This window comes from Schistocerca cancellata, chromosome 2 (genome assembly GCF_023864275.1).
Source record: "Schistocerca cancellata isolate TAMUIC-IGC-003103 chromosome 2, iqSchCanc2.1, whole genome shotgun sequence".
In the NCBI taxonomy this organism is placed as follows: Eukaryota; Metazoa; Arthropoda; class Insecta; order Orthoptera; family Acrididae; genus Schistocerca; species Schistocerca cancellata.
The window spans coordinates 543,983,891-544,009,253 of record NC_064627.1 but is presented as its reverse complement, the minus strand read 5'-3'; the positions used below and the strand labels follow the sequence as shown (position 1 = coordinate 544,009,253).

The 25,363-nt window shown below is 40.4% G+C and overlaps 1 protein-coding gene across 3 annotated transcripts in view; it reads left to right on the top strand.

The window, feature by feature from the left end:
* Nucleotides 1–24,975, top strand: part of LOC126162115 (transcription initiation protein SPT3 homolog) — a 125,995-nt gene extending 101,020 nt beyond the window's left edge. For all 3 annotated transcript variants that reach the window (XM_049918399.1, XM_049918401.1, XM_049918400.1), the window contains exons 5-6: nt 14,889–15,043; nt 24,592–24,975. In XM_049918399.1, coding sequence (XP_049774356.1) covers nt 14,889–15,043; nt 24,592–24,726 — 290 coding nt within the window. In that variant the 3' untranslated portion in view covers nt 24,727–24,975. The remainder of the gene's footprint in view (nt 1–14,888; nt 15,044–24,591) is intronic.
* Nucleotides 24,976–25,363: the final 388 nt, after the last annotated feature.

Sequence of the window (25,363 nt, the reverse complement as noted above, 5' to 3'; positions counted from 1 at the left end):
AGAGGTTTAGATGTTTTTCTGCATGGTATCCTCACTGAGATGTCGTGTGCAGTGAGGGTGGAGAATTCTGGTGACATGGCCACAGTTCTCAAAGTTGCTATGTGATTACAGGAGACAGACATTGCCCCAAGTGGATGTACTAACCATTGTGCTTTTGCTTCAGGGATAAAGTGATATACACTCGTGCTCATAAATTAAGGACAATTGCAGAATGTGGTGCCACACAATGTGGCACTACACAAGAATGGCACTAATAGCATCGGCACATATGGAACACACACAACACAGATCTGTAAGTCTGTGGTAGTGGTGATAAGTTGAGAAAAAGTCCCGAAAAACATGTGCTACACAACGCCACTGTTTCCTGCGTATGTACCCCGACATCAATATGAGATATGATCACCATGCACCCGTACACAGGCAGCACAACGGGTTGGCATACTCTGGATCATGTGGTAGAGCAGCCTCCCATTCTTTCAACAGTGCCTGTTGGAGCTCCTGAAGTGTCCTAGGGATTTGAAGACGTGCAGCAATACATCGACTGAGAGCATCCCAGATGTGCTCGATGGGGTTTAGGTCTGGAGAACAGGCAGGCCACTCCGTTTGCCTGATACCTTCTGCTTCAAGGCACTCCTCCATGATGGCAGCTCGGTGGGGCCATGCGTTATCAACCATCAGGAGGAAGGTGGACCCACTGCACCCCTGAAAAGCTGGACATACTGGTGCAAAATGGTGTCCCGATACACCTGACATGCTACAGTTCCTCTGTCAAAGACATGCTGCGGTGTATGTGCACCAATCATAATCCCACCCCACACATCAAACCACAACCTCCTTACAGGTCGCTTTCAAGGACATTAAGGGGTTGGTATCTGGTTCCTGGTTCATGCCAAATGAAAACTTGTCGAGAATCACTGTTCAGACTATACCTGGACTTGGCCGTGAACATAACCTGGGATCACTGTTCCAATGACCATGTACTGTGTGCTTGACATCAGGCTTTATGGGCTCTCCTGTGACCAGGGGTCAGTTGAATGCACCTTGCAGGTCTCCAGGTGAATAAACCATGTCTGTTCAGTCATCTCCAGGCGGTGTGTCTGGAGACAACTGTTCCAGTGGCTGCGGTAATGTCTCGAGCAAGGCGACCTGCAGTATTCTGTGGCTGTCTGTGGGCACTGATGGTGAGATATCAGTCTTCTTGTACTTTAGCACCTGGACATGTTTCCTGTCTGCTGGAATCATTGTCATAATCTTGATATCACATTTTGTGGCACATGCAGGGTCTGAGCTACGACCAGCTGTGTTTGACCAGGCTCCAGTCGCCCTAGTATTTGTAACCCTCATAATGTCGTCAATATGTGTTCTTTGAGCCGTTTTCAACACACAGTCACCATTAGCACATCCGAAAACATCTGCACACTTACTCACTGCACCATACTTTGACATGCACCAACACATCTCTGCGTACGTGAACTGCTACCAGCGCCAACGTGTGACGACCGCAGGTCAGATGCACCGCATGGACATAGTGTTGTTTCACCATGTATCAGCATTATCCTTAATTTATGAGCATGAGTGTAGATGTGGGCATAGAGGTGGTCATGTACGGAAGCAGTGTCGGCAACCTGAATGTAGGTAGGAAGAAACTTGGATCTCCACATTTCAAATTACATGGTGTTGGTGACAGTAACTTAGTCATTAGGTATGAGACTGCTCAGGTTTAGTATAGTAACAGAAATTCTTCATGAGCATGTGGAAATGTTATTGTGTAAGGGTGAAGGGTCTTCAGCAATTCTTGGACTAGATTTTCTCAACAAATGTCATGCTAAAATTGATCTTTCACAGTATAAAGCAGAACTCAGTGGATCTTTGTTTCCATTGGGGGGCTACAGCTGCAAATGGGACAATGTTGCGCATCACACCCATCATGATGGTGTTGTTAGCGAAACTGCAGACATGCACGCTAAAGGTTAGCTCCCATGATGTGATACTGGCAGGTATGGGGAAGTTGGTGTGGGTTTTTGTGAATACCAATTTACCATGTGAAGCATTATACGAAGTAGACTCACTGGTGAATAATGAGGGATTGGACAAAATGCATTGTTTTGTGCACAAAAGCATAATGCATGTAAGTAGTATAATGGCGAATTTATGGTTCCTGTAAGATGGGATAACTTGGGCATGGATGATGTTAGTTTTCAAAGAGCTTAATGATTGCCACATGTGGTGACCAGAGCCACAAGCAATCCACAATGTATCAGCAGTACTAAGGAAAGAGGGTCACTCGCAAGGCAGTGATCGGCAGGCAATGCAACTGTGGTTTATGTCTTTATTTAATATGGATGGTCTTCTACCAGCAACACCTGTTGTGTGGCACTGTGTATCTACAGGTAGTAATGGGGAGCTGTACCACACATCAAAGTATACCCAAGCTGTAATGTATGAGTTTATAGATCACTATACTGGTGGGAGGGATAACAGAGCCAAAGACTGTCACTGGCACATATACCATCCCTAGTATTATGGAAACACTGGACAACTGAGGACAATGCCACTACTTAACAATGATGGATCTAAGAAGTGGATATTACCAGCTAGAGGTAGCCCCAGAGAATTGACCGAAGACAACTTTCACAGTGCCGTGGGGTCAAAAATGCATCCTCCATATTGCTGAGGTTATTAGACGGGCTGCTACGTGGACTGAGCCCTAAAACAAGCATAGTATTTTTGGAAAAATCATTGTATTCTCAAAGGCTGTGCCATAACATGTGAAATGCTTAGAAGAGTGTTCAGCAGCCTATATTCAGTGTGTCCGATGCTTAGCACAGGTAAGTGCCATTTTGCACAGACGCAGGTGAACTATCTTGTGCACGTGTTTAGTCGGAAAGATGTTCAAACCGATGCTCACCTAACAAAGGAAATCTAGGACTTCATAACACCACAGATATTGAAACAACTACATCTCTCCTGGATGTATGTAATTATTTCAAAAATTTGTAGAAAACTTTGCATAGATTGCAAAACCATTGAATCAGTCGTTAAGGAGGATGTGAAATTCCAAACAGTGTTTGAAACATTGAAGGCAGCACTAATTTCTGATCCAGTACTGATCTCTCCTCATTTTGAGAAGGAATTTAGCCTCTGTTGCAACAACAGCATGAGGTGGCTGGTCATATTCTGAGTCAGAATATCGATGGAAAGGAACATGTAGAGCATATACTTAAAGATAGCTGAACAAACCAGAGCATAAGTACTCCACTATGGAAAAGATAATGCTAGTGGTTATACATGAGATCACATGGTTTTTGTTGTTCTTTATATGGCCAGAAATATAAGGCAGTGAATGGTTCACACATCTTAGAAATCTGTTAGGGCTGAAAGATCCTTTAAGTAAATTAACAAGGTGGGCCCTCAAACTCAGCGAGTTTGATTATGAGGTAATTCACAAACCAGGTAGGAAACACGTACAGGAGTATCTAAGGGAAAGCATCACCATTTGTTCAGCCAGAAGAGTGCAGCTTGATGTGCTGACATGCAAAATGGAACTGTGTGTAGCGAAAACAGAAGCAACAGAATGCCAGAAGGAAATTTTGTCCCCAAGGTAAGAGCACATTGGATCTACTCAGATTTTGCCCTGGGAACTGTAATCATGAATTGCTATAAGAATGGGAAATAGTTGGAGGGAGAGTAAATTCAAGTTACATAATAGTGGTATTTTGGTGAACGGCACAACTTGTGGCATAGCTGGGATGAACTTTTGCCTCCCACCTACACTCACTGTTAAAACTGTACTAAAACTAACTGTTGAAAGTACTGCCAGCATCAGATCTATCCAGTCTTAACAAAAGTCTAAATCTAGACCTGATGCGCACACATTAGATGAACTAATTGCATCTGGGCTAGGAAAAATTTCCTTGGGACAAATGTTTCAACTCAGTCTACAACATCAGGAAAAGTGATAACAAAATACCATAACCATAAGCATCACAACCACCAGTTTTGCCATGTTTCTAATGGCAATTTGTGTTCTTTATTTTTGTCTAGGACATTAGAAGTATCCTTTCTCCTGACCTACCAACACATCAGATACCTGTTGAGTGGTTAACTGATGTAAACCAGAAAGTAGAGAATAAGGAAAACTGTAAACTTGTGATAGCTTATAAAAACAGAAACGGAGATAGCACAGCGATTACGTAAAAGTGGTTCAGTGAACCAAAACTTACGAATAATGTTATAGAATTAAGAAACAAAAGCAGGGCCCATGTGGTTCAGCTTACATGAGCAAAGACTTTAATGCAGTGCGTACATTGTACAATTAGGTATGTAAATGTTTGAGATTGTTGCAGAGCAAAAGTAGGGATGAATTTTTTTGGAAGGAGGAATCCAGTGTGCATGCCTAAATTTTTTGAAGTTCTTACACGCCGAGCTCAGAGCCAAGGTGGCCAGATCAGGGCTGGTGTGCCATTCAGAATATGAATGTGGCATACTGCCAATGTAGTATAAAGGAAGACACTATGAGGGCATTGCCACATAACTTCCAAGCGAGGCAAGTGAAAGAGCAAACACAGCAAAAGTCATAACAGGCCAGCATGAAATAATGCTCCATAGCTCCAGGCACTGTAATTCCACTGCAATAGTTAAATGTTGCAGTAAGACCCAAGCTCGCCACGCCAGAATACAGCGAGACAACGAACACTGACAATTCCAGTAAATAGGGGCAAATTCGCTCATCCACCTGAAGCCACAGTATCATAGGTGTGGGCTCATCCACCTGAAGCCACAGTATCATAGGTGTGGGCTCATCCACCTGAAGCCACAGTATCATAGGTGTGGGCTCATCCACCTGAAGCCACAGTATCATAGGTGTGGGCTCTGCTGCTTAAATACTGGAGCTTTTGGAGCTCACAAGCACATTCAGTCATGCTGCCATTCTGTCGTTGTCACCAGTAACGGAGAGAATGACGGTCTACAGAGTTCCAGTGATAATGGTCTATCTGCTACCTGCTCACTAAATTTGATGCCGAGATGCAGCCAACCCGCTGTAAGCCATAGGCATGATCTGCCAGTGTAGGCTGCTTGGACATCACGAATGAGAAGACTGGTGTGCTGCCAGCCCTCCACCATCCGAGGGTCATTTGCATCCCCACACTGTCGAGGTGTGGCTCCTCCTGTAACCATCTGCTGCAGATCGATCATCCCATGATGGGATGTCAGGGCCTGTCCTTCACAACAACTGTCGTCCTAGACCGCACAGTCAGTCTTCTCATCTAAGTGCACATCGAGCTGTCTACAAAATAGCTGACGTGTAGAGCCACCCTGGGCTACAGAATGTTAACAGGCAACACCTGCTTTTCTTCCCTGCTGCCACCCACCTGCACGACAGATCTGTGGCATCGGCACCATGACACACTGATGAGGTGTGTCATCAGTTCTCCACAGCATGTGCTGAAACCTGCACATCACATAATGCTATGAAATAGTTACATTGCTTTGTATTCATTGTTGCTAATGCCCCCATGGCGTAGTATCAGACAACTCCCACACCACCTCTTGGCTCCCTGACTTGTAACAGCTTTGGGCAGCCTGGTTCACTACAATTTTTTATAATTCTCCAAGAAGTTGACATCAGCAAAATGTGTAATTAGTCATGTGTATTTATCTCTCTCCTGCAACCTTTAATTGTAGGTGTTACAGCAAGTAGTCTTTTAAGTTATGTGGGAACCTCTATTATTATTATTATTATTATTTCTGCCAGAATTCATGTCTTCATGTGGCTATTTTCAATCTTCTTCTCTCTTCTGCCGCTGTAGCTTCCACTTCTCTTAATGTCATCCACAATTTTGTACCATCTCCTTCCTTTCATTCTTCTCCCACACATTAATCCTTCCTGTGCATTCATCATCAAACAGTCCTGTCACAAAATGTGTCCAAGCCATTTCTTCTGTCTTTTCCTTATAATTTCCAACAGTCTAAACTTCCTGTTCCATTGTTTAGTGGCAAATCAATGCAGCTTGCCTCATCAGACCGGTGTATATCTTTTTTTTTTTAGTTTATTATTATTATTTTTTCATGTTAATAGTTCAATGTAAATTGTACAGGTGTTATGTCTATAACTGTGGAATGACCTGCAGCTAGTCTTTTCCTGAACCATTTATCTAACTTTCCACATAATAAGCTTATCTTTCTATTAAAAGGTTCCTCAGCTGTCACAATTACAGCTTTCACTTCAATTTATCCATTATTATGCTTCTCATGTATGTGAAAGCTGTCACTTAGCTAATTTTAATTTGTTCTATTATTTAATATTAGTTATTTTACCTCCTACACCAATAACCGTGCCCTTTGTTTTTTTTTTATGCCATGTTCTTCACAGGTCTTATTCAGATCTTTTAAAATTTCTATATAAAAAAGAGAACACATTTGCCATAAATTATAGCTAGTAAGATCATACATTGTCTTATTTATCACTTCACAAAATTGAGGCTGTGACTTGGTAATGGTATTAATTCTTCTGTACATACCAACAATTCAGTGATACATATTTCTTCCAACAGTGGGCAAATTGGCAGATACCTTGGTTGCCAGAAGTCTGCATTTTGACTGTAGCAAGAAGCAACATGTGTTACTATGTCCTGTGCCAAATTAACTGCAGCATAGTTGTGGAGCGGAAACACCCCTTTGGACAGTTTCATCTTGATGGCCTTCCATAACTTCACCAGGAGATTACTCCTGTGACAGTTTGCTCCTTAGTACCTGTTTACTTCTTCCTTAAAGAACATAATAAAGTACAGAAATGAATGGGAAAATTCATGTGTGGTTAGATGCCAGCGTGCTCGGCTGTCCTGGTAGGTGTTTCAGCTGTATGAGTCATGATTGGATGAAAAATACATACTGGGCTCATTGTATGTCGCTGATTGCAGTTGTGGTTGTGGAGGAAATGCCAGCTTTTCAAATTATAAAGAAATAGGATTTATGAACTAAATGTCCTTTGTGGAGTGCAACTAAACCACTGCATGTGTGGTATTGTGAAGTGGGACTGTACCGTACGTTCAGTCTGGCAGTCCCCACTGCTGTTGTCGTGCAGAAGGAACTAACCATAGTATGCTAGTGCGTATTTACACATCCTAGATCATTCTGGCTTGATGCTGTTAAATATTCTTCAGGTATGTTAGAAAGTGTAGTAGGGATGTGTTTGATTGTACAGTTAGTACATTTGTTGTTCTAGTTGCAGGTTTTCACATTAATACTATAAACTTTTGTTTTTCAGCCAGCGGGCATCACAACAATACCATTCATACAATAGACATTTTACAAAACTATCTGACACAATCAACAGTGTATCGTAATGTGATGGGAGATGAAACTGAAGACCTTTCTTTTGCATATACACTCCTCAAACTCATTAACAATATGTTCTTTGGAGAAATATCTCTAATCAAACAATTTGCCACCAATGCCATACGCTTATTATTGTTGTTGTTGTTGTTGTGGTCTTCAGTCCTGAGACTGGTTTGATGCAGCTCTCCATGCTACTCTATCCTGTGCAAGCTTCTTCATCTCCCAGTATCTACTGCAACCTACATCCTTCTGAATCTGCTTAGTGTATTCATCTCTTGGTCTCCCTCTACGATTTTTACCCTCCACACTGCCCTCCAATGCTACATTTGTGATCCCTTGATGCCACAAAACATGTCCTACCAACCGATCCCTTCTTCTAGTCAAGTTGTGCCACAAACTTCTCTTCTCCCCAATCCTATTCAATACCTCCTCATTAGTTACGTGATCTACCCACCTTATCTTCAGCATTCTTCTGTAGCACCACATTTCGAAAGCTTCTATTCTCTTCTTGTCCAAACTAGTTATCGTCCATGTTTCACTTCCATACATGGCTACACTCCATACAAATACTTTCAGAAACGACTTCCTGACACTTAAATCTATACTCGATGTTAACAAATTCCTCTTCTTCAGAAACGCTTTCCTTGCCATTGCCAGTCTACATTTTATATCCTCTCTACTTCGACCATCATCGGTTATTTTACTCCCTAAATAACAAAACTCCTTTACTACTTTAAGCGTCTCATTTCCTAATCTAATTCCCTCAGCATCACCTGACTTAATTTGACTACATTCCATTATCCTCGTTTTGCTTTTGTTGATGTTCATCTTATATCCTCCTTTCAAGACACTGTTCATTCCGTTCAACTGCTCTTCCAAGTCCTTTGCTGTCTCTGACAGAATTACAATGTCATCGGCGAACCTCAAAGTTTTTACTTCTTCTCCATGAATTTTAATACCTATTCCAAATTTTTCTTTTGTTTCCTTTACTGCTTGCTCAATATACAGATTGAATAACATCGGGGAGAGGCTACAACCCTGTCTTACTACTTTCCCAACCACTGCTTCCCTTTCATGCCCCTCGAATCTTATAACTGCCATCTGGCTTCTGTACAAACTGTAAATAGCCTTTCGCTCCCTGTATTTTACCCCTGCCACCTTCAGAATTTGAAAGAGAGTATTCCAGTTAACATTGTCAAAGACTTTCTCTAAGTCTAGAAATGCTAGAAACGTAGGTTTGCCTTTTCTTAATCTTTCTTCTAAGATAAGTCGTATGGTCAGTATTGCCTCACGTGTTCCAGTATTTCTACGGAATCCAAACTGATCTTCCCCGAGGTCGGCTTCTATCAGTTTTTCCATTCGTCTGTAAAGAATTCGTGTTAGTATTTTGCAGCTGTGACTTATTAAACTGATAGTTCGGTAATTTTCACATCTGTCAACACCTGCTTTCTTTGGGATTGGAATTATTATATTCTTCTTGAAGTCTGAGGGTATTTCGCCTGTCTCATACATCGTGCTCACCAGATGGTAGAGTTTTGTCATGACTGGCTCTCCCGAGGCCATCAGTAGTTCAAATGGAATGTTGTCTACTCCCGGGGCCTTGTTTCGACTCAGGTCTTTCAGTGCTCTGTCAAACTCTTCACGCAGTATCTTATCTCCCATTTCGTCTTCATCTACATCCTCTTCCATTTCCATAATATTGTCCTCAAGTACATCGCCCTTGTATAAACCCTCTATATACACCTTCCACCTTTCTGCCTTCCCTTCTTTGCTTAGAACTGGGTTGCCATCTGAGCTCTTGATATTCATACAAGTGGTTCTCTTCTCTCCAAAGGTCTCTTTAATTTTCCTGTAGACAGTATCTATTTTACCCCTAGTGAGACAAGCCTCTACATCCTTACATTTGTTCTCTAGCCATCCCTGCTTAGCCATTTTGCACTTCCTGTCGATATCATTTTTGAGACGTTTGTATTCCTTTTTGCCTGCTTCATTTACTGCATTTTTATATTTTCTCCTTTCATCAATTAAATTCAATATTTTTTCTGTTACCCAAGGATTTCTATTAGCCCTCGTCTTTTTACCTACTTGATCCTCTGCTGCCTTCACTACTTCATCCCTCAGAGCTACCCATTCTTCTTCTACTGTATTTCCTTCCCCCATTCCTGTCAATTGTTCCCTTATGCTCTCCCTGAAACTCTCTACAACCTCTGGTTCTTTCAGTTTATCCAGGTCCCATCTCCTTAAGTTCCCACCTTTTTGCAGTTTCTTCAGTTTCAATCTGCAGTTCATAACCAATAGATTGTGGTCAGAATCCACATCTGCCCCAGGAAATGTCTTACAATTTAAAACCTGGTTCCTAAATCTCTGTCTTACCATTATATAATCTATCTGATACCTTTTAGTATCTCCAGGATTCTTCCAGGTATACAACCTTCTTTTATGATTCTTGAACCAAGTGCTGGCTATGATTAAGTTATGCTCTGTGCAAAATTCTACAAGGCGGCTTCCTCTTTCATTCCTTCCCCCCAGTCCATATTCACCTACTATGTTTCCTTCTCTCCCTTTTCCTACTGACGAATTCCAGTCACCCATGACTATTAAATTTTCGTCTCCCTTCACTACCTGAATAATTTCTTTCATCTCGTCATACATTTCATCTATTTCTTCATCATCTGCAGAGGTAGTTGGCATATAAACTTGTACTACTGTAGTAGGCATGGGCTTTGTGTCTATCTTGGCCACAATAATGCGTTCACTATGCTGTTTGTAGTAGCTAACCCGCACTCCTATTTTTTTATTCATTATTAAACCTACTCCTGCATTACCCCTATTTGATTTTGTATTTATAACCCTGTAATCACCTGACCAAAAGTCTTGTTCCTCCTGCCACCGAACTTCACTAATTCCCACTATATCTAACTTTAACCTATCCATTTCCGTTTTTAAATTTTCTAACCTACCTGCCCGATTAAGGGATCTGACATTCCACGCTCCGATCCGTAGAACGCCAGTTTTCTTTCTCCTGATAACGACGTCCTCCTGAGTAGTCCCCGCCCGGAGATCCGAATGGGGGACTATTTTACCTCCGGAATATTTTACCCAAGAGGACGCCATCATCATTTAATCATACAGTAGAGCTGCATGTCCTCGGGAAAAATTACGGCTGTAGTTTCCCCTTGCTTTCAGCCGTTCGCAGTACCAGCACAGCAAGGCCGTTTTGGTTAATGTTACAAGGCCAGATCAGTCAATCATCCAGACTGTTGCCCCTGCAACTACTGAAAAGGCTGCTGCCCCTCTTCAGGAACCACATGTTTGTCTGGCCTCTCAACAGATACCCCTCCGTTGTGGTTGCACCTACGGTACGGCCATCTGTATCGCTGAGGCACGCAAGCCTCCCCACCAACGGCAAGGTCCATGGTTCACGCTTATTATTATTATTATTATTAGATGTTAACAATGAGAATAACTTTGATGGCGAATCTTTTTATGGAGCCGCATAATTGAAAGTGAGAATGGAAAAAGTTTTTTCTACAAGTGAGTATGAATTGTCATCACCTGAAAGAGATAAACAGAGTTGACAGAAATCACTATAGAGACATATAAGAAAATGAATGCATATGCAAAAAAGTTAAAAAAGAAGCATAATAGAAAATATTTGTCGGTGACTGCAAGGAAGTTTAATTCTGCAACAAATGTAGTTAATAAAGTTGTAAGAGTTTGCAAAATCCATCCAAAATAGAAAACATTTGAAAAATTTAGATAGTATAAGGGTCATGGTCTGATTGGCCATGATTGCAATTTACTAACTTTGATTATTTTTTCTGCCAAAAAAAAAACGTGATTGTAAATGCCTTGCTTCAAAAAGAGAAAATGAACAATATTTCTTTCTAAGGAAGAAATAAACATAAAAGATATAATGGATTCTGCCACAGCATTTGTAAACTAGGTCAGTGCCTTAACTGCAGACGAAGGATATAGTGGAAACAGTATTTTTGGTGCAGACCTATGACAATTTGAGTATGAACTGGCAAATGGTCGAATTTTATCAAACATGGGTGAAATGCACATGTATGCTGTAGCAGAATCTATTTTATCTGTAACACATTCTTAAACTGTCCCAACTTCGTATGTCATTATTGATACAAAGATGTACTACTTTTTTTTTTCTTTTTTCCACCCCCAATCACAAAATGGACAAATTGAACCAAGGGCGAGGCAGCAAATAACACAGAAAACTCCTTTTAACGTAGTTGTTGAACTGGCACCTCTGGCAAACTTACCAAGAACCATATTATTCATTGGTCAAAATGTTTTCATTCCAGATTTAAAATACACCATCGTAGTGTTGCTTGACACTTGGACTGGGCAAATCAGTGGAGTTACATTTAAAGAATGTGAAATTCAGAAATCCTTAAATGGAAAACATATTCACCAGAGATCATGAACCACTAAATACATCCAGCTGTTATATGTGTACTTTTTTAGACAATATAAACTTGTTGTTCACAGGATGGAAGATTGCATTAGAAATAAGTTTGTTCTGGAGACATTGTAAGATGCATTACATTGAAACTACATTTAGTTGTTTATCACAAGATGTCTTCTCCAGTTGTCTTGGACGTGATCATTTATGCCTGACAGATGTGTGGATATTGGACAGAGGAAACCATAATGAATTTTAATGTCATACTAGAATCAGTGTTACGAATAGGAAATATTGATTTTGGTATAAAACATTGTGAAGTCAATGCTGTTATTAATTGTTTGCAGTGTTCTCAAAAGTTATGCCCAAAACATTTTGTAATAAGAACACTTTGTAATAAGACACATGAGCACTGTGATATGATGCAGCAAAGAAATGCCATTTTACAGTAGTCCGTATTTGTCGAAAAATTGTATCTTATACTGATTGTGAATGAACATAACCTTTGTCCGTATAATTATGCATGTATCTATGTAAGTACATACGTTAAAGGATGAAAATAAATGTGTTCATTAGTGTTTAAACAGGCTTTCACATTACATACTGAAAGTATATTGTGGAGTTTATTTTTGTTAGGGAATAACACAGCCATTTGCATGCAAAACAGACATATGGCTCATGAATGAATGATCTTATTGCCCGAAAATGAGGCATTTCCTTAACAGCAACTGTTCACCACTTCATTTACAGACTCTAAATGAGCCTGGTATATGAGTTTCACCTGAACACAACTGGTACAGTTGAAGCATCGACTTTGTGAATATTTTGCGCAATCAGCCTTTAAAGAAAAAAAGAAAATGAAAAAACTGTAATTTCATATAAAGCTTTTTGTTGGACGATTGTTTAAAATTACTTAAAGGTCGAACTCAATAACAAAGTGTCTCAAACAACTGTGTTCAACTTCGGTAATAAATAGAACCTACAGAGAATTTTGTTTATTATAGGTTTGACCAGAGCTCAAATGTAGGCGCAACGAATTACCCAAAAAAATGTGAGAGAGGAAATGTAAAATCCTTGTACAACATTGTAACAGGAGATTAAACATGATTATATTCATACAATCCATAAACTAAGCAGCTGTTTGCTGTTTACAGTTTACAGTATGAACCGAAATCAACAAAATGGCTTGTTCATGAACCACTTCCAAGAAAATGGTTTCTTGTTTCTTTGGTTACAGTTGATGAATTGCAATCATTGCTTAGAGAACTGAAAAAAGTTAATACAGAATGATATGCAATAATTCGTTTGCTACCAGCCATCGATAAATAAGGTATAACAGCCGAAAACATTGCATCATTCTTCATCATCATGACGCTAACTGTCAAATGGCACACCACGCAATTGATTATTTGATTGAGAAAATACACTCCTGGAAATTGAAATAAGAACACCGTGAATTCATTGTCCCAGGAAGGGGAAACTTTATTGACACATTCCTGGGGTCAGATACATCACATGATCACACTGACAGAACCACAGGCACATAGACACAGGCAACAGAGCATGCACAATGTTGGCACTAGTACAGTGTATATCCACCTTTCGCAGCAATGCAGGCTGCTATTCTCCCATGGAGACGATCGTAGAGATGCTGGATGTAGTCTTGTGGAACGGCTTGCCATGCCATTTCCACCTGGCGCCTCACTTGGACCAGCGTTCGTGCTGGACGTGCAGACCGCGTGAGATGACGCTTCATCCAGTCCCAAACATGCTCAATTGACTTACACCTTCTAGAGCACGTTGGGTGGCACGGGATACATGCGGACGTGCATTGTCATGTTGGAACAGCAAGTTCCCTTGCCGGTCTAGGAATGGTAGAACGATGGGTTCGATGACGGTTTGGATGTACCGTGCACTATTCAATGTCCCCTCGACGATCACCAGTGGTGTACAGCCAGTGTAGGAGATCGCTCCCACACCATGATGCCGGGTGTTGGCCCTGTGTGCCTCGGTCGTATGCAGCCCTGATTGTGGCGCTCACCTGCACGGCGCCAAACACGCATACGACCATCATTGGCACCAAGGCAGAAGCGACTCTCATCGCTGAAGACGACACGTCTCCATTCGTCCCTCCATTCACGCCTGTCGCGACACCACTGGAGGCGGGCTGCACGATGTTGGGGCGTGAGCGGAAGACGGCCTAACGGTGTGCGGGACCGTAGCCCAGCTTCATGGAGACGGTTGCGAATGGTCCTCGCCGATACCCCAGGAGAAACAGTGTCCCTAATTTGCTGGGAAGTGGCGGTGCGGTCCCCTACGGCACTGTGTAGGATCCTACGGTCTTGGCGTGCATCCGTGCGTCGCTGCGGTCCGGTCCCAGGTCGACGGGCACGTGCACCTTCCGCCGACCACCGGCAACAACATCGATGTACTGTGGAGACCTCACGCCCCACGTGTTGAGCAATTTGGCGGTACGTCCACCCGGCCTCCCGCATGCCCACTATACGCCCTTGCTCAAAGTCCGTCAACTGCACATACGGTTCACGTCCACGCTGTCGTGGCATGCTACCAGTGTTAAAGACTGCGATGGAGCTCCGTATGCCACGGCAAACTGGCTGTACAGCCCTCTCGCAGTGTCCGGAGCAAGTATGGTGGGTCTGACACACCAGTGTCAATGTGTTCTTTTTTCCATTTCCAGGAGTGTATTTGAATTTGTTTCATTCTTGTTGTTTATTACCTGATGGTGTGTTTCCCCCCCCCCCCCCCCCCCCCCCATATGTCAAATAAAAAATACATTAACATCGATTATCATCACTTCCAGAAGCTGTTGAATTCTCCCAAACCATGTTTTTGAGCCACAAACATCAGAATTTAAAAAAATAGTTTCAAGAATTCACACATGTGTAAAAATGTGTAAATTTTGAAAGTGGATATTTTGAGATACAATAAAGGATTTGTACCTAAAAAAATTTCTCCCTCATGTTGTATAAAGTGAATCTGAGAATGAATCATCCATGCAAATAGAGTAGGTACTCAGCAGCAGACTAGCCTCCCCTTCCCTCTCCACATAGATATGTCTCAAAAAATTTTCTCTGGTTAATTCTAACACATGACTTTTGATTTACAGGTTATTTGGCTCGAGAAACTGTGTCACAAATAATGGACCTTACCTTTCTAGCCAGAGAAGATATGACAATTACACGTGATCCAGTTAACAAAAATTATCCAGCACTGTTTGGACCAAATCTGCCTCAATTTCCTATGGAAGGAGTAGAGAAGATTGTAAGTGTTTCACCTTAAGTGTAAATTCTACTTCTTGGTGCTTTTCCTAACCACTGCCTCAACAAACATTATGTCCTTAAAATATGACAGATCAAAGCTTACACAGTTCAAAGACAATTGGGATACAAGGTTTATCTCCCTTATGGTAACTGAAGACTGTGGGAACAGAAAGGGTATTTGACCACAAATCTAAAACATATAATCACAGACTCAAGTGAATGACGTGATCACAAGACCGTATCTATGAGAAAAAATGAAAAAGGAGAAGGAAACATTCCTTTTGTACAGATATACGAGGGACGTTTCATAAATAATGCACCCTAATTTTTTTTTGCTTATACATTTGTTTGTTTGTATATTTCAGTCTCTCTGTACAGTCTGCCAATATAGCCTACCTGCTTCTCTCTAACTGAATCCCAATGTCTTAGAAGATCCGTTATTCCATCCAAGACACTACTACTGTCCAGCTGTCGAATGACTTGGATAACAGTGGTAGAGAGCTCTTCCAGAGAAATATGACGACATCCATGCCAAGGTTTTCTTCAACTTCATGGACAAGTTGAAGTCTTGTGGACTCGTGTCTGGGCTGTAGGGAGGATGTGGCAAAACTTCTCATCTGTATTCGTGCAGTCTTTTGGGCTACAACATTGCCGATATGTGGATGAGCACTGTCATTGGGAATGAGTGGCTCAGCTTTAAGCAACTGAGGACAGGTTTCGTTGTGCATTTTTTTGAACAGGTTTTGCATGAAGTTAAAATAATGCATTGCTGTGAGACTTGATCCACATGGGACTCTGTCATGGAGATTCCTTGGTGATCATAAGCAAAAATGACCATTTAGTTGAGCTTTTGAGCACATGGAATTTTTTTTTTTTTTATCTGGAGAATCTGAAGCTCTCCACTCACTGGACTGTGATTACAAATCTGTTTCAAAGTCTCTAGTCCATGTTTCATCAGTAGTGACATTCCAACACACGAATCCTTGACCTTCACAGTTGAAGCATTGTCTGAGCAAGGTTACAATGTCAAGGCATTACTGCTTCTCTCCAGCAGTAAAACAGTGTGGGACCCATCTCGCAGAATTGTTTATCATCTTCAAAACATTTGTCAAAGTACAGAAGCCTGATGGAGGAATTCCTGTGGCATCAGAGTGTTTCTCACTAGTCACACTGTGATATTCTTCAAGAGCATCTGCCACAAGTTTCACACTTCTCTCATCTGTTGACATTTTTGGCCTTCTGGGTCTTATTATCTACTCGTATGTTCATACGACCACTGCAAAAATGATTAACCCAATGTGAAACTGTACTATGGTCCACTGTAAACTCATCACAAACTTCACTTGATGGACTGTGGATTTCTGTCAGGTTTTTACCATGTAAAGGTTACATATTGATGTACAACCTCTGCTCTTGAACAGTCACAGTACCCAAAGCTCCTGCACGGTCCATTTCTACCTTTTGCCAATTCTGTGTTAGAGTACACCATGAAAAAACAAAAACACATGCTTCTTCCTCAAGCTCCCTACTACATCTGGTATAATTTTCAGTGTTGTTGCATCAAAAAATCCACAGTAATACCATCCTGAGCATTATTGTATGAAATGTTGCTCGGTTTTAAATTGAAACGGTCTTCAGTTCAAAGACTGTTTTAAATGTCACAGTGCTTTACTAGGCATGGTCCTGTTGGAGGCAGTATGTCATTGCCTTCCTCTGACTTTTCCTGCCAGTTATAGGAGAACCTACAGTTTAATGTGGATTCCAGTGCAGCTTGGCATTTTTCATATCAACAAATATTCGTGGAGGTGAAAGAAGTGATACGTGACAGATAAAAATCCTATGCTAGATCAGGGATTGAACCAGAGATCTCCTGATTTGTAATGAGGCATTTTACCACTGAGCCACACACGAAACAAGCAAAAAAAATTGCTATTTACACGTGGTTAGCAGTTGCCTTTGCTCCCAGTTGATGCATAAATTGATTTCTTAGACTGCTGTTCACTTGGGAGTGTCTATCCCTGAGAGGTACATCAAAAATTTGTTTTTGTGTCTCTGAATCATTTTCAATATATTCACTATACCAGTTGCTGTGGCTGTTAATGTTACTACTGTTGCAAAAATGTCATAACATTATGTAATGTAAACAGTATTTGAAATTTGTAAATACTAAATACACTCTGATACAAATAACTTTCAATAAATAAAATAAAATACTACTCTTTCAGCAAATATAAAGTCTACACTCCCCCTCCCCATCTTATTCCAGTATTCTGTTGAAAGTACAATACTGTGTACAGCCATGGAGAGTGTAAACATAATTCAACATTTCCTGTAAAAAAAAATAGTACTGATGTCACAGTTTCTCTGTATCTCATCTCATCAGCCCTGCAAATGGCTGTTCAGTTCTTTTTTATGTAAGGCATAGTAACAATGACTTTACAATATTATGACAAAATAGCATCCTTTCTCTCTCTACTGGTTTCTAAATTCCAAGTTGAAACACTTAGTTACATGATTTTTTTCTTGAACATGCCTGCATGGAACAGCATTAATGGCTTTACTCTTATTGTTTTTAATCCTGAATTTCTCAGATGGATGGCATCCATCACAATGTTATTACATTTTTGCACCAGTATTAATTTTAATATCAACAGGAACTGGTACACTGAATCTATTGAAAAGTACAGAGCAGTTACAGATGACTGGTGTTCCTTGTTCAGCCAAAAAAAGCAACACAGTAACAGGGGAATCGTTAGTATGAGTTTAGTAAGACATATAGTGGAGTGAATATTAAGTAAATCAAATCTGCATGTGAGAAGAGACACGTAAGGCACACAAAGATGGCAAAGGACTGAAACAGCCATGATTCCAGTTTGAACAGTAACAATGAAATGCAGACAGTCAACAGGTCATAGGTGAGAACTATGAGGAGAGGAAGAGGGAGATAATACCTAGAGGTGGATGTTGTTTTGTTCAGTGTCCTCAACCAAGCTCCCTAGTTCTGGATCATTAGAAGTCATTGGACTTTGCCCTGCTGATGTTTTGTGTCTGCCAGCTGACAATATTGCCAGGCTATAACAATACACAACATGAATGTACCACAGTTGTTACGAAGTGACTGCCATGTCAAGTCAACCAGTAAGCACATGTGCACTGGATGACAAAAGCTTGGATTGTCCTCACCTGCTGCCTCTCCCCACCCACGATCTCTCCTCTTGGCTGCCCACGTACTGGGCTGGGAGTCGGGGGGAGCTTGCTTCCTCCACTCCTTGCACTCCCCTGAGAATTCATGTAGAATGTTGTAAACAAACTATACTTCTGATAGAAGTGAGCGAGAGAGGGACTATTAAAAAATAAAGACCAGTGAGAAAAACTAATTGAAATAAAATTACATGATAGGAGTCGTGCTTTAAATAATGAAACAAATACCTATGTGTCTTCTGTTTTGTTTTTTGGGCATGCTTAGAAACAGTTTATTCAGAGCTGATGCTGAAGACAGTGGTACTGACAGTGGATATAAATTGATGCAACTGAAGGCATAGGGGACTCATAAAAACATGAAAACTGGAAAAGGAAAATAAAATTTAAAAAACTTGCAAAAGGAAATGAGGAAACACTGGAAAACATGCAGCCTTGGAATAGGTAACAGAAAACGTGGAAAGGGCGGCAAAAGAGCAAAGTGATGGTAAAAGAAATTGGGGAATCAGGGAGAAATAACTAGAAATGAGAAGGGAGTAGGCTGTAGAGGAAAGGACAGAAAGTACTAGTAAAAGATACTGGAGACATAGTTTGTGTTGGAGAAATAGTTTCTTCTTGTAATCACTTGTGCTGGCAACATCTCCAAGGAAGACACATGATTCTCAACATTTATAGTTGTAATTAATATTGGTCTTTATACTGGTTGCTGTTGAGGAGGAAATTTAGTTATTAGTATTTTATTAATGATCTCATTCATAAGCAGCCATATCACAGTCACTCAAGAAAGTTATAATTAAGCTTTACTTGTTTAATCAGAATCGGACGATGACTCTCCTTGTCTGCAGTCTCGATGATTCGAAGCGATCTGCAATCCTGTGTAAATAAAATGTCTCGGTTTTCTTGCATTGCGTACTCAGTCGGAAAACCTCAGATCAAGCGGAAATTTTGCTTTGACAGAGTTTAATGGAGCTCTTGGATCTAATAATCGCAGGTTCGTTTCCAATTCATCGGAAGTTCCCTTCTGATTACCAACGAAACGACACCTCCGCGCAAATTTCCAATTAGAGAATACATATATAATACACACCTTTGATGTAAATGCTCAATATATATTTTCTTGAGTAGCATACAATATATTTTTGATCTCTTTCTTCCAGTAATCTCAATAGCAAAATTACAATTATTCAATGCGGCTATTCGGCACGGAGAAGATCCTAGAAGTCCTCTCAACACATACCAGAGAGAATATTACAAAGAGTAATTATGCGCTCATGGAATAGTAATAGTACTGTACTACTTTTCGCATTGATTCTGAGAGTATATAGATGGTCCCGTAGGAAACTTAATTCACTCATAGAATTGTGCAGGGAGAATTAGTAGAATATAGAGAGAGATTACACACTCAACATAAAATATTTCTCTAATTGTGTGGCTTTCTAATTAATATTAAGTACTTTTTGCATATATAATTTGCCCTGTTGTGAACTACTATTGTCTGCACATGTCTATTTTAAAAACAACTGTGAAGTAGAGATACACATATACAGTGCCAGACAACAAAAAAAATATTAAGCAGCCAGAAGACCCAGTTACGTATCAGTGTAACACACACACACACACACACACACACACACACACACACACACAGTGGCTAATGTAACTGATTAGAGATGTAATTCTTTGTCGCAGTTAGGTCAACCACCAGTGTGTGTTAATACAGTTCATGTTTAGTGTTGTCACCAGACCTGTTGGTGTATGTAAAATGTATAAACAGTGTCAAAAGTTGAGTGATCGCTGTGGAGGTTATTGTTGTGTTATCTTGATGAGATGCATTATCAACACTTGACAGACTTCGAAAGGGGCCTCATCAGCTGGCTGGCCAAGTCGTGCAGTATCTGAAATTTTAGGACATTTGGAGGTGACAGTAGCCTAATGTAGGAGCACTTGGGAACATAAGGGTAGGCATAATCATCATCAAAGTTCCAGTCAACCATATCTGACCACAGCAAGGGATGTCTCGTACACAAAGTACGTCATAATCCCTTCGTACCTGCATCTGCTACCTTGGAACAAGTATTGGACTCCATGCAACATTGTGTGTATTGTCACTATTGTTTAGGGACTAGCAGTACCAGGATTAAGGAATTATCATCCCATATTTAGGCTACTGTTAACACCATAATACAAATGGCTGTGCATGGTGTGGTGCTATGACCGGGAAGCATGGGCTGCTGTTCAATGGTGTCACATTGTGTTATGAACTGCAGTGCTGCACTACCCTGGATTACCGTTGCCAGCGAGTATCATGGAAACCATGTTTTGGAGAATCACAGGAGTGTTACTTCTGGTATCATGTGACATCAGGTCGCAGCTGGTAGTAATTGAGGGAACTCTGACGGAACAGTGTTACGTCATGGACATCCTACTTCCTCATGTGGTACTTCTATACGAGAGGCAATACTCATCCTCATATGGCGTATGTGTCTACGAACTGTGTGTGTGATACTGAGTTACTCCCATGACCAGTAAGATCCACAGATTATTCCTCAATATTCCCAATTCTGACTGTGTGTTGAGATGGTCAATTTAACAAAGAAGCTCAGGCACTAGGGTAGGTCTAAAAATGGTACATTACTAAAATGTCGAACAGCAATCAACTGTGGATGGCGAAGTACATTGAAAAATAACAAGATAATTATTCTTACTGAACATAGAATAGGTCATATGTCTTCTTCAGAAGACGGTTTTAAAACCTTTGAAACAATGTTGAAGGTTTAATAACCTCGTATTATGCAGCTGGTTGGCTGTTACTTCTAATGTACTGAAAAGCTCTTGTGTGGACAATTGCTGAATTGCAGCCATGTTCAAAACCTTGAGACTTTTTTCTGGGTGATTAAATAAACAACAAATTACACTACAGGATAAATTAGTGAACTTTTTAATGTTACTTAATAAAAAGCAATAACTAAAGCCAATAGCAGCTGTCATACTCCTGTTCAGTCGTTGGTATAGCTTATTGTATACCATTTTGTTGTGAATTCTTGAATTATATCATTGATTGCCATGAATTTCTTTCTTTCACCAATACAGTTATGTGCTACAGGAAAAGTTAGAAACATAAAGGAGGTCAGCGAATTAAATTGATAATGAAACAGTAATAATGTTTTCATTAAGAACCAAAACATGATAATGAGTGCCCACAACGAAACAGTGTGTTGCCTGATGGCATTGCAGGTACATGACATGGTTAGTAAAGTATGTAAGTGGAGCACATACAAATGGAAAATTGTTCTAGTGATGATACATGCTGCAGGTGCAGAAATCCACGGACTTTTAATGGACTTCAAAGGACACATTCTTATGGTCTGGCACCTGGGAACAGTTCTCAGAAATCAGTGAAGCTGGTTAATACTACTGTCCTAAGTGTCTATTGAAAATGGTTGAAGGGCAGCGAAACAGTGAACAATCGACAAGGTGTTGCAGATCCCATGACATGAGAGAAGCAAAAGAAGATGGATGGCACTCTGTGGAAGATTGACAACATAGTACATTCCTGGGGCACACACAAGTGTTTTGATGGACACGATTCAGCACACAGCGATGAACATGTGGCTGTGCAGCAGATAATCCATGGCCACAGTATCATGGAAATTTGACCACCCTTGCAGATAAAACTCATTTCTTGTTACTCAAGGTTGATGATGGTGTCCGAATAGGCTATTGTCCAGGCAAAAGACTGCTCAAAACATGGATCATGCTGTGAAGAAAGGTCAGTAGGGGCATTATTATATTATGAAGGATGTACAGCTGGTCTTCCATGGGACCTGTGTTAGTAGTCAACAATTGGTGGTAGACTTCATGAACACTATTGTGGACCATCGGCATCCCTTCATACTTGATGTCTTCCCCACTGGTGATAGCATCCTCTAGCTGTATAATGTCCATGTCGCAAGACTAAATCATGCTACAGTAGTTAGAGGAACATGCTAGCGAACTCGCCTAGATATTGTGGCCACCAGATTTGCTTGATCTGAACCTTACTGAACGTATCTGGGATGCTATCGGGCACCAGCTCTGTGGACACAAATGAGCAACCTGTAATTTTTGGAAATTGTGTGACATGTACATAGGTATCCAGTGAAACATGATTCCAGAAACGTACCAAGGACTTTTGGTGTGGTGTCACCGCCAGACACCACACTTGCTAGGTGGTAGCTTAAAATCGGCCGCGGTCCATTAGTACGTGTCGGACCCGCGTGTCGCCACTGTCAGCACTTGCAGACCTAGCGCCACCACATGGCAGGTCTAGAAAGACGGACTAGCACTCGCCCCAGTTGCACGATGACTTTGCTAGCGACTACACTGACGAAGCATCGCTCATTAGCCGAGCAGATAGTTAGAATAGCCTTCAGCTAAGTCCATGGCTACGACCTAGCAAGGTGCCATTAGCCTTACATAGCAATTGATAATTATCGTCTAAAGCATGTCTCAACAAAAACGATGTATACCAAAATGGATGGATTAAAGTTAAGTATTCCCAAAGCAACGTACTTTTCTTATTAGCATTCATTGAGCGTCCTGTTTCAGACACGATATTCTGGGTGAGCTTATAGCGTGCCTATTCGGCCCCCTCAAAATAACACTGTGTCGGCCCCTCTGTCGACACATCATTTGGAATTCATACCGTCTGTAATCACTTCTGTATAATGTTGCAGCGGTGGACCATCAGCTAATACACAGGCAGTCATAATGTTTTGGCTCATCAGAATTTTCAAAAACAAAAAAACAAAATATACTATGTTGTTCATTACTGATGCACAAAGATTTTTCTCTGGTCTGTTATGAAACAGTTAAAGATCACACATAATAACAATCTTGTGAAAAGAAAAGTTGCTACTCACCATATAGTGGAGATGCTGATTCACAGATAGGTACAACAAAAGACTGTCACAAATAACAGCTTTCGGCCAGTAAGGCCTCCTTCAGAATTAGACGGCAAACGCACACAAGAACACTCACGCAAACGCCACTCGCACACACATTACTGCCGTCTCAGGCAACTGAGGCCACACACAAATCCAATCTGAATTTGGATTGCGCTTCATTAACTTCTGTGCAGAAAGGTGTGCAGTATATTGCTCCATCCATTTTCAATAAGCTACCACAAGAATTCAAAAATCTTGGCAGTAATCCATGCACTTTCAAATCAGAACTGAAGAGTTTTCTCGTGGGTCACTCCTTCTATTTTGTTGAGGAGTTCCTTGAAAAATTAAACTGATTCTTATATTATATTCTGGATTGCATTTACTTAAACTTATGGCTTGACTTTTTTGGGTTCATAAACATTTTACTTTATCTGTTATTACTTTTTGTCGTAATTTCATGTACTGACGTGTTCCACGACATTGGAGATTTGCTCCTCAATTTGGTCCTATGTAACTAAACAAGTAAACAAAAATAAAATAAAATAAAATACAGTATAAATAAATCATTAGAACTCATTGAAAAACTGACAAGTTAGTATCTAGTCATCAAGGATATTAGAACCAGCAGCAATGTTGTTATGAGTGATTTAGTTTGTAGGATGATAAAATAAATCTGTTGTGGTCATGCTTGAAGGATATAGGTTAAAACTTAAATTAGGGTAGCCAGGCAGTGACTCCTTCTCCCAAATGCGTATTAATTGTAGCATTAGCTCATTTAGTCTCGGACATTATATTTGTATGACCCTTAATGGGATACACGGCACACTGTGAATTGAAAGTTGTGCATTCTATATGCAGTTTCCCAGGAAGAATTGTCAATATTCACATGACAGGATTAATCTTCCAGAACAAAAAAGTCCATTAAACAAAGGCTCTAAGTGTACATCATAAGAGTTGTGAGCACTTGTTCATTCTCAATACTGTGAAGCAAATCTCTTCTATTGAACAAGTGCCCATAGGATTTAAGGTACACATTTTAGAACTAGTGTTTACTGGAAAATTTTTTCTTGTTTTAGTCCATACTACCTCATCCCAGAATATGGAAAGCAAAGAAATATTTGTTTCATAGTATCAAAGATGATGATGATAGCTCCTAAAATCTATAACCTGGACTGTTGCTGAATTGTTACTAATATGGGAATACTCATGTCATGTTTTATTCATGTGTGTGTGTGTGTGTGTGTGTGTGTGTGTGTGTGTGTGTGTGTGTGTGTGTGTGTGCATGCATGCATGCATTTGCACAAATTTTACGGTCCTGCAGTAGTTTTCCAATATTGAGGAGTATGTATGCAGCTTTATTCCTGTGAACTTCTTGCAGGTGTTGATAAAATTAATTTTTTTTCCTTTCATGTTTTGTTTGTTTCAGTATGGCATAACACCAGTAATTCCGTCAGAGATTGAAGCGGCTTTAGCACGTTATTGGTCTCCGTGTTTCTATCCATTCAGTACATTTTCACGAAATGTGGGACCCCAGGTCCATAAGAGACTTCTAGCATGCTGATGGAGAAAAAAAAAATCATACAGTTGATACTCCATCTTTTTCAGATATTGTCTTTAGGTTTCACGTGACTTACTGACACGTTGACTGACTTTGTACTGATTAGTACTTTAAACAATTTGAAAATGATATGTAAGTTGTACAGTGTAATTAGGTAATTTATTTTATTTCTGCTGTTTTTGTAAGTAATTGCATTATAAATGCTTCGATAGAAAAAGGTAAACTGAAGAACAGTGATTTCAAACGTTATAACTGTAAGCCTTACCTCATTTAGATGTTGACATGACAGAGAGAATTGGTACACATACTGTCGAATGTAGCCTTGTAGTACTATTGGTGCAAGACATCGCTAATCAGTTAGGGGACCAGCAGTGAATGTTAGAGTATAATGGATCTACGGCCTTTCATTGTTTGTGGAAAGTGTAGACAAAAATATTGGATATTTGCATCCCATTTCTGTTGGTAAATTGATGTATCCGTACAGTGCCATCCTTAAAAAGGATATCATAAATATTAATCTGTCAGACAGAAACAGAGTGAAAATTGAACTAAAGTCAGCAGTTGCAGCAAACAATCCACTGGAGGTACCTATATTTAAAGGAAAAAACATGTGTGGGTGTATCCCCAATTTATTGTTATA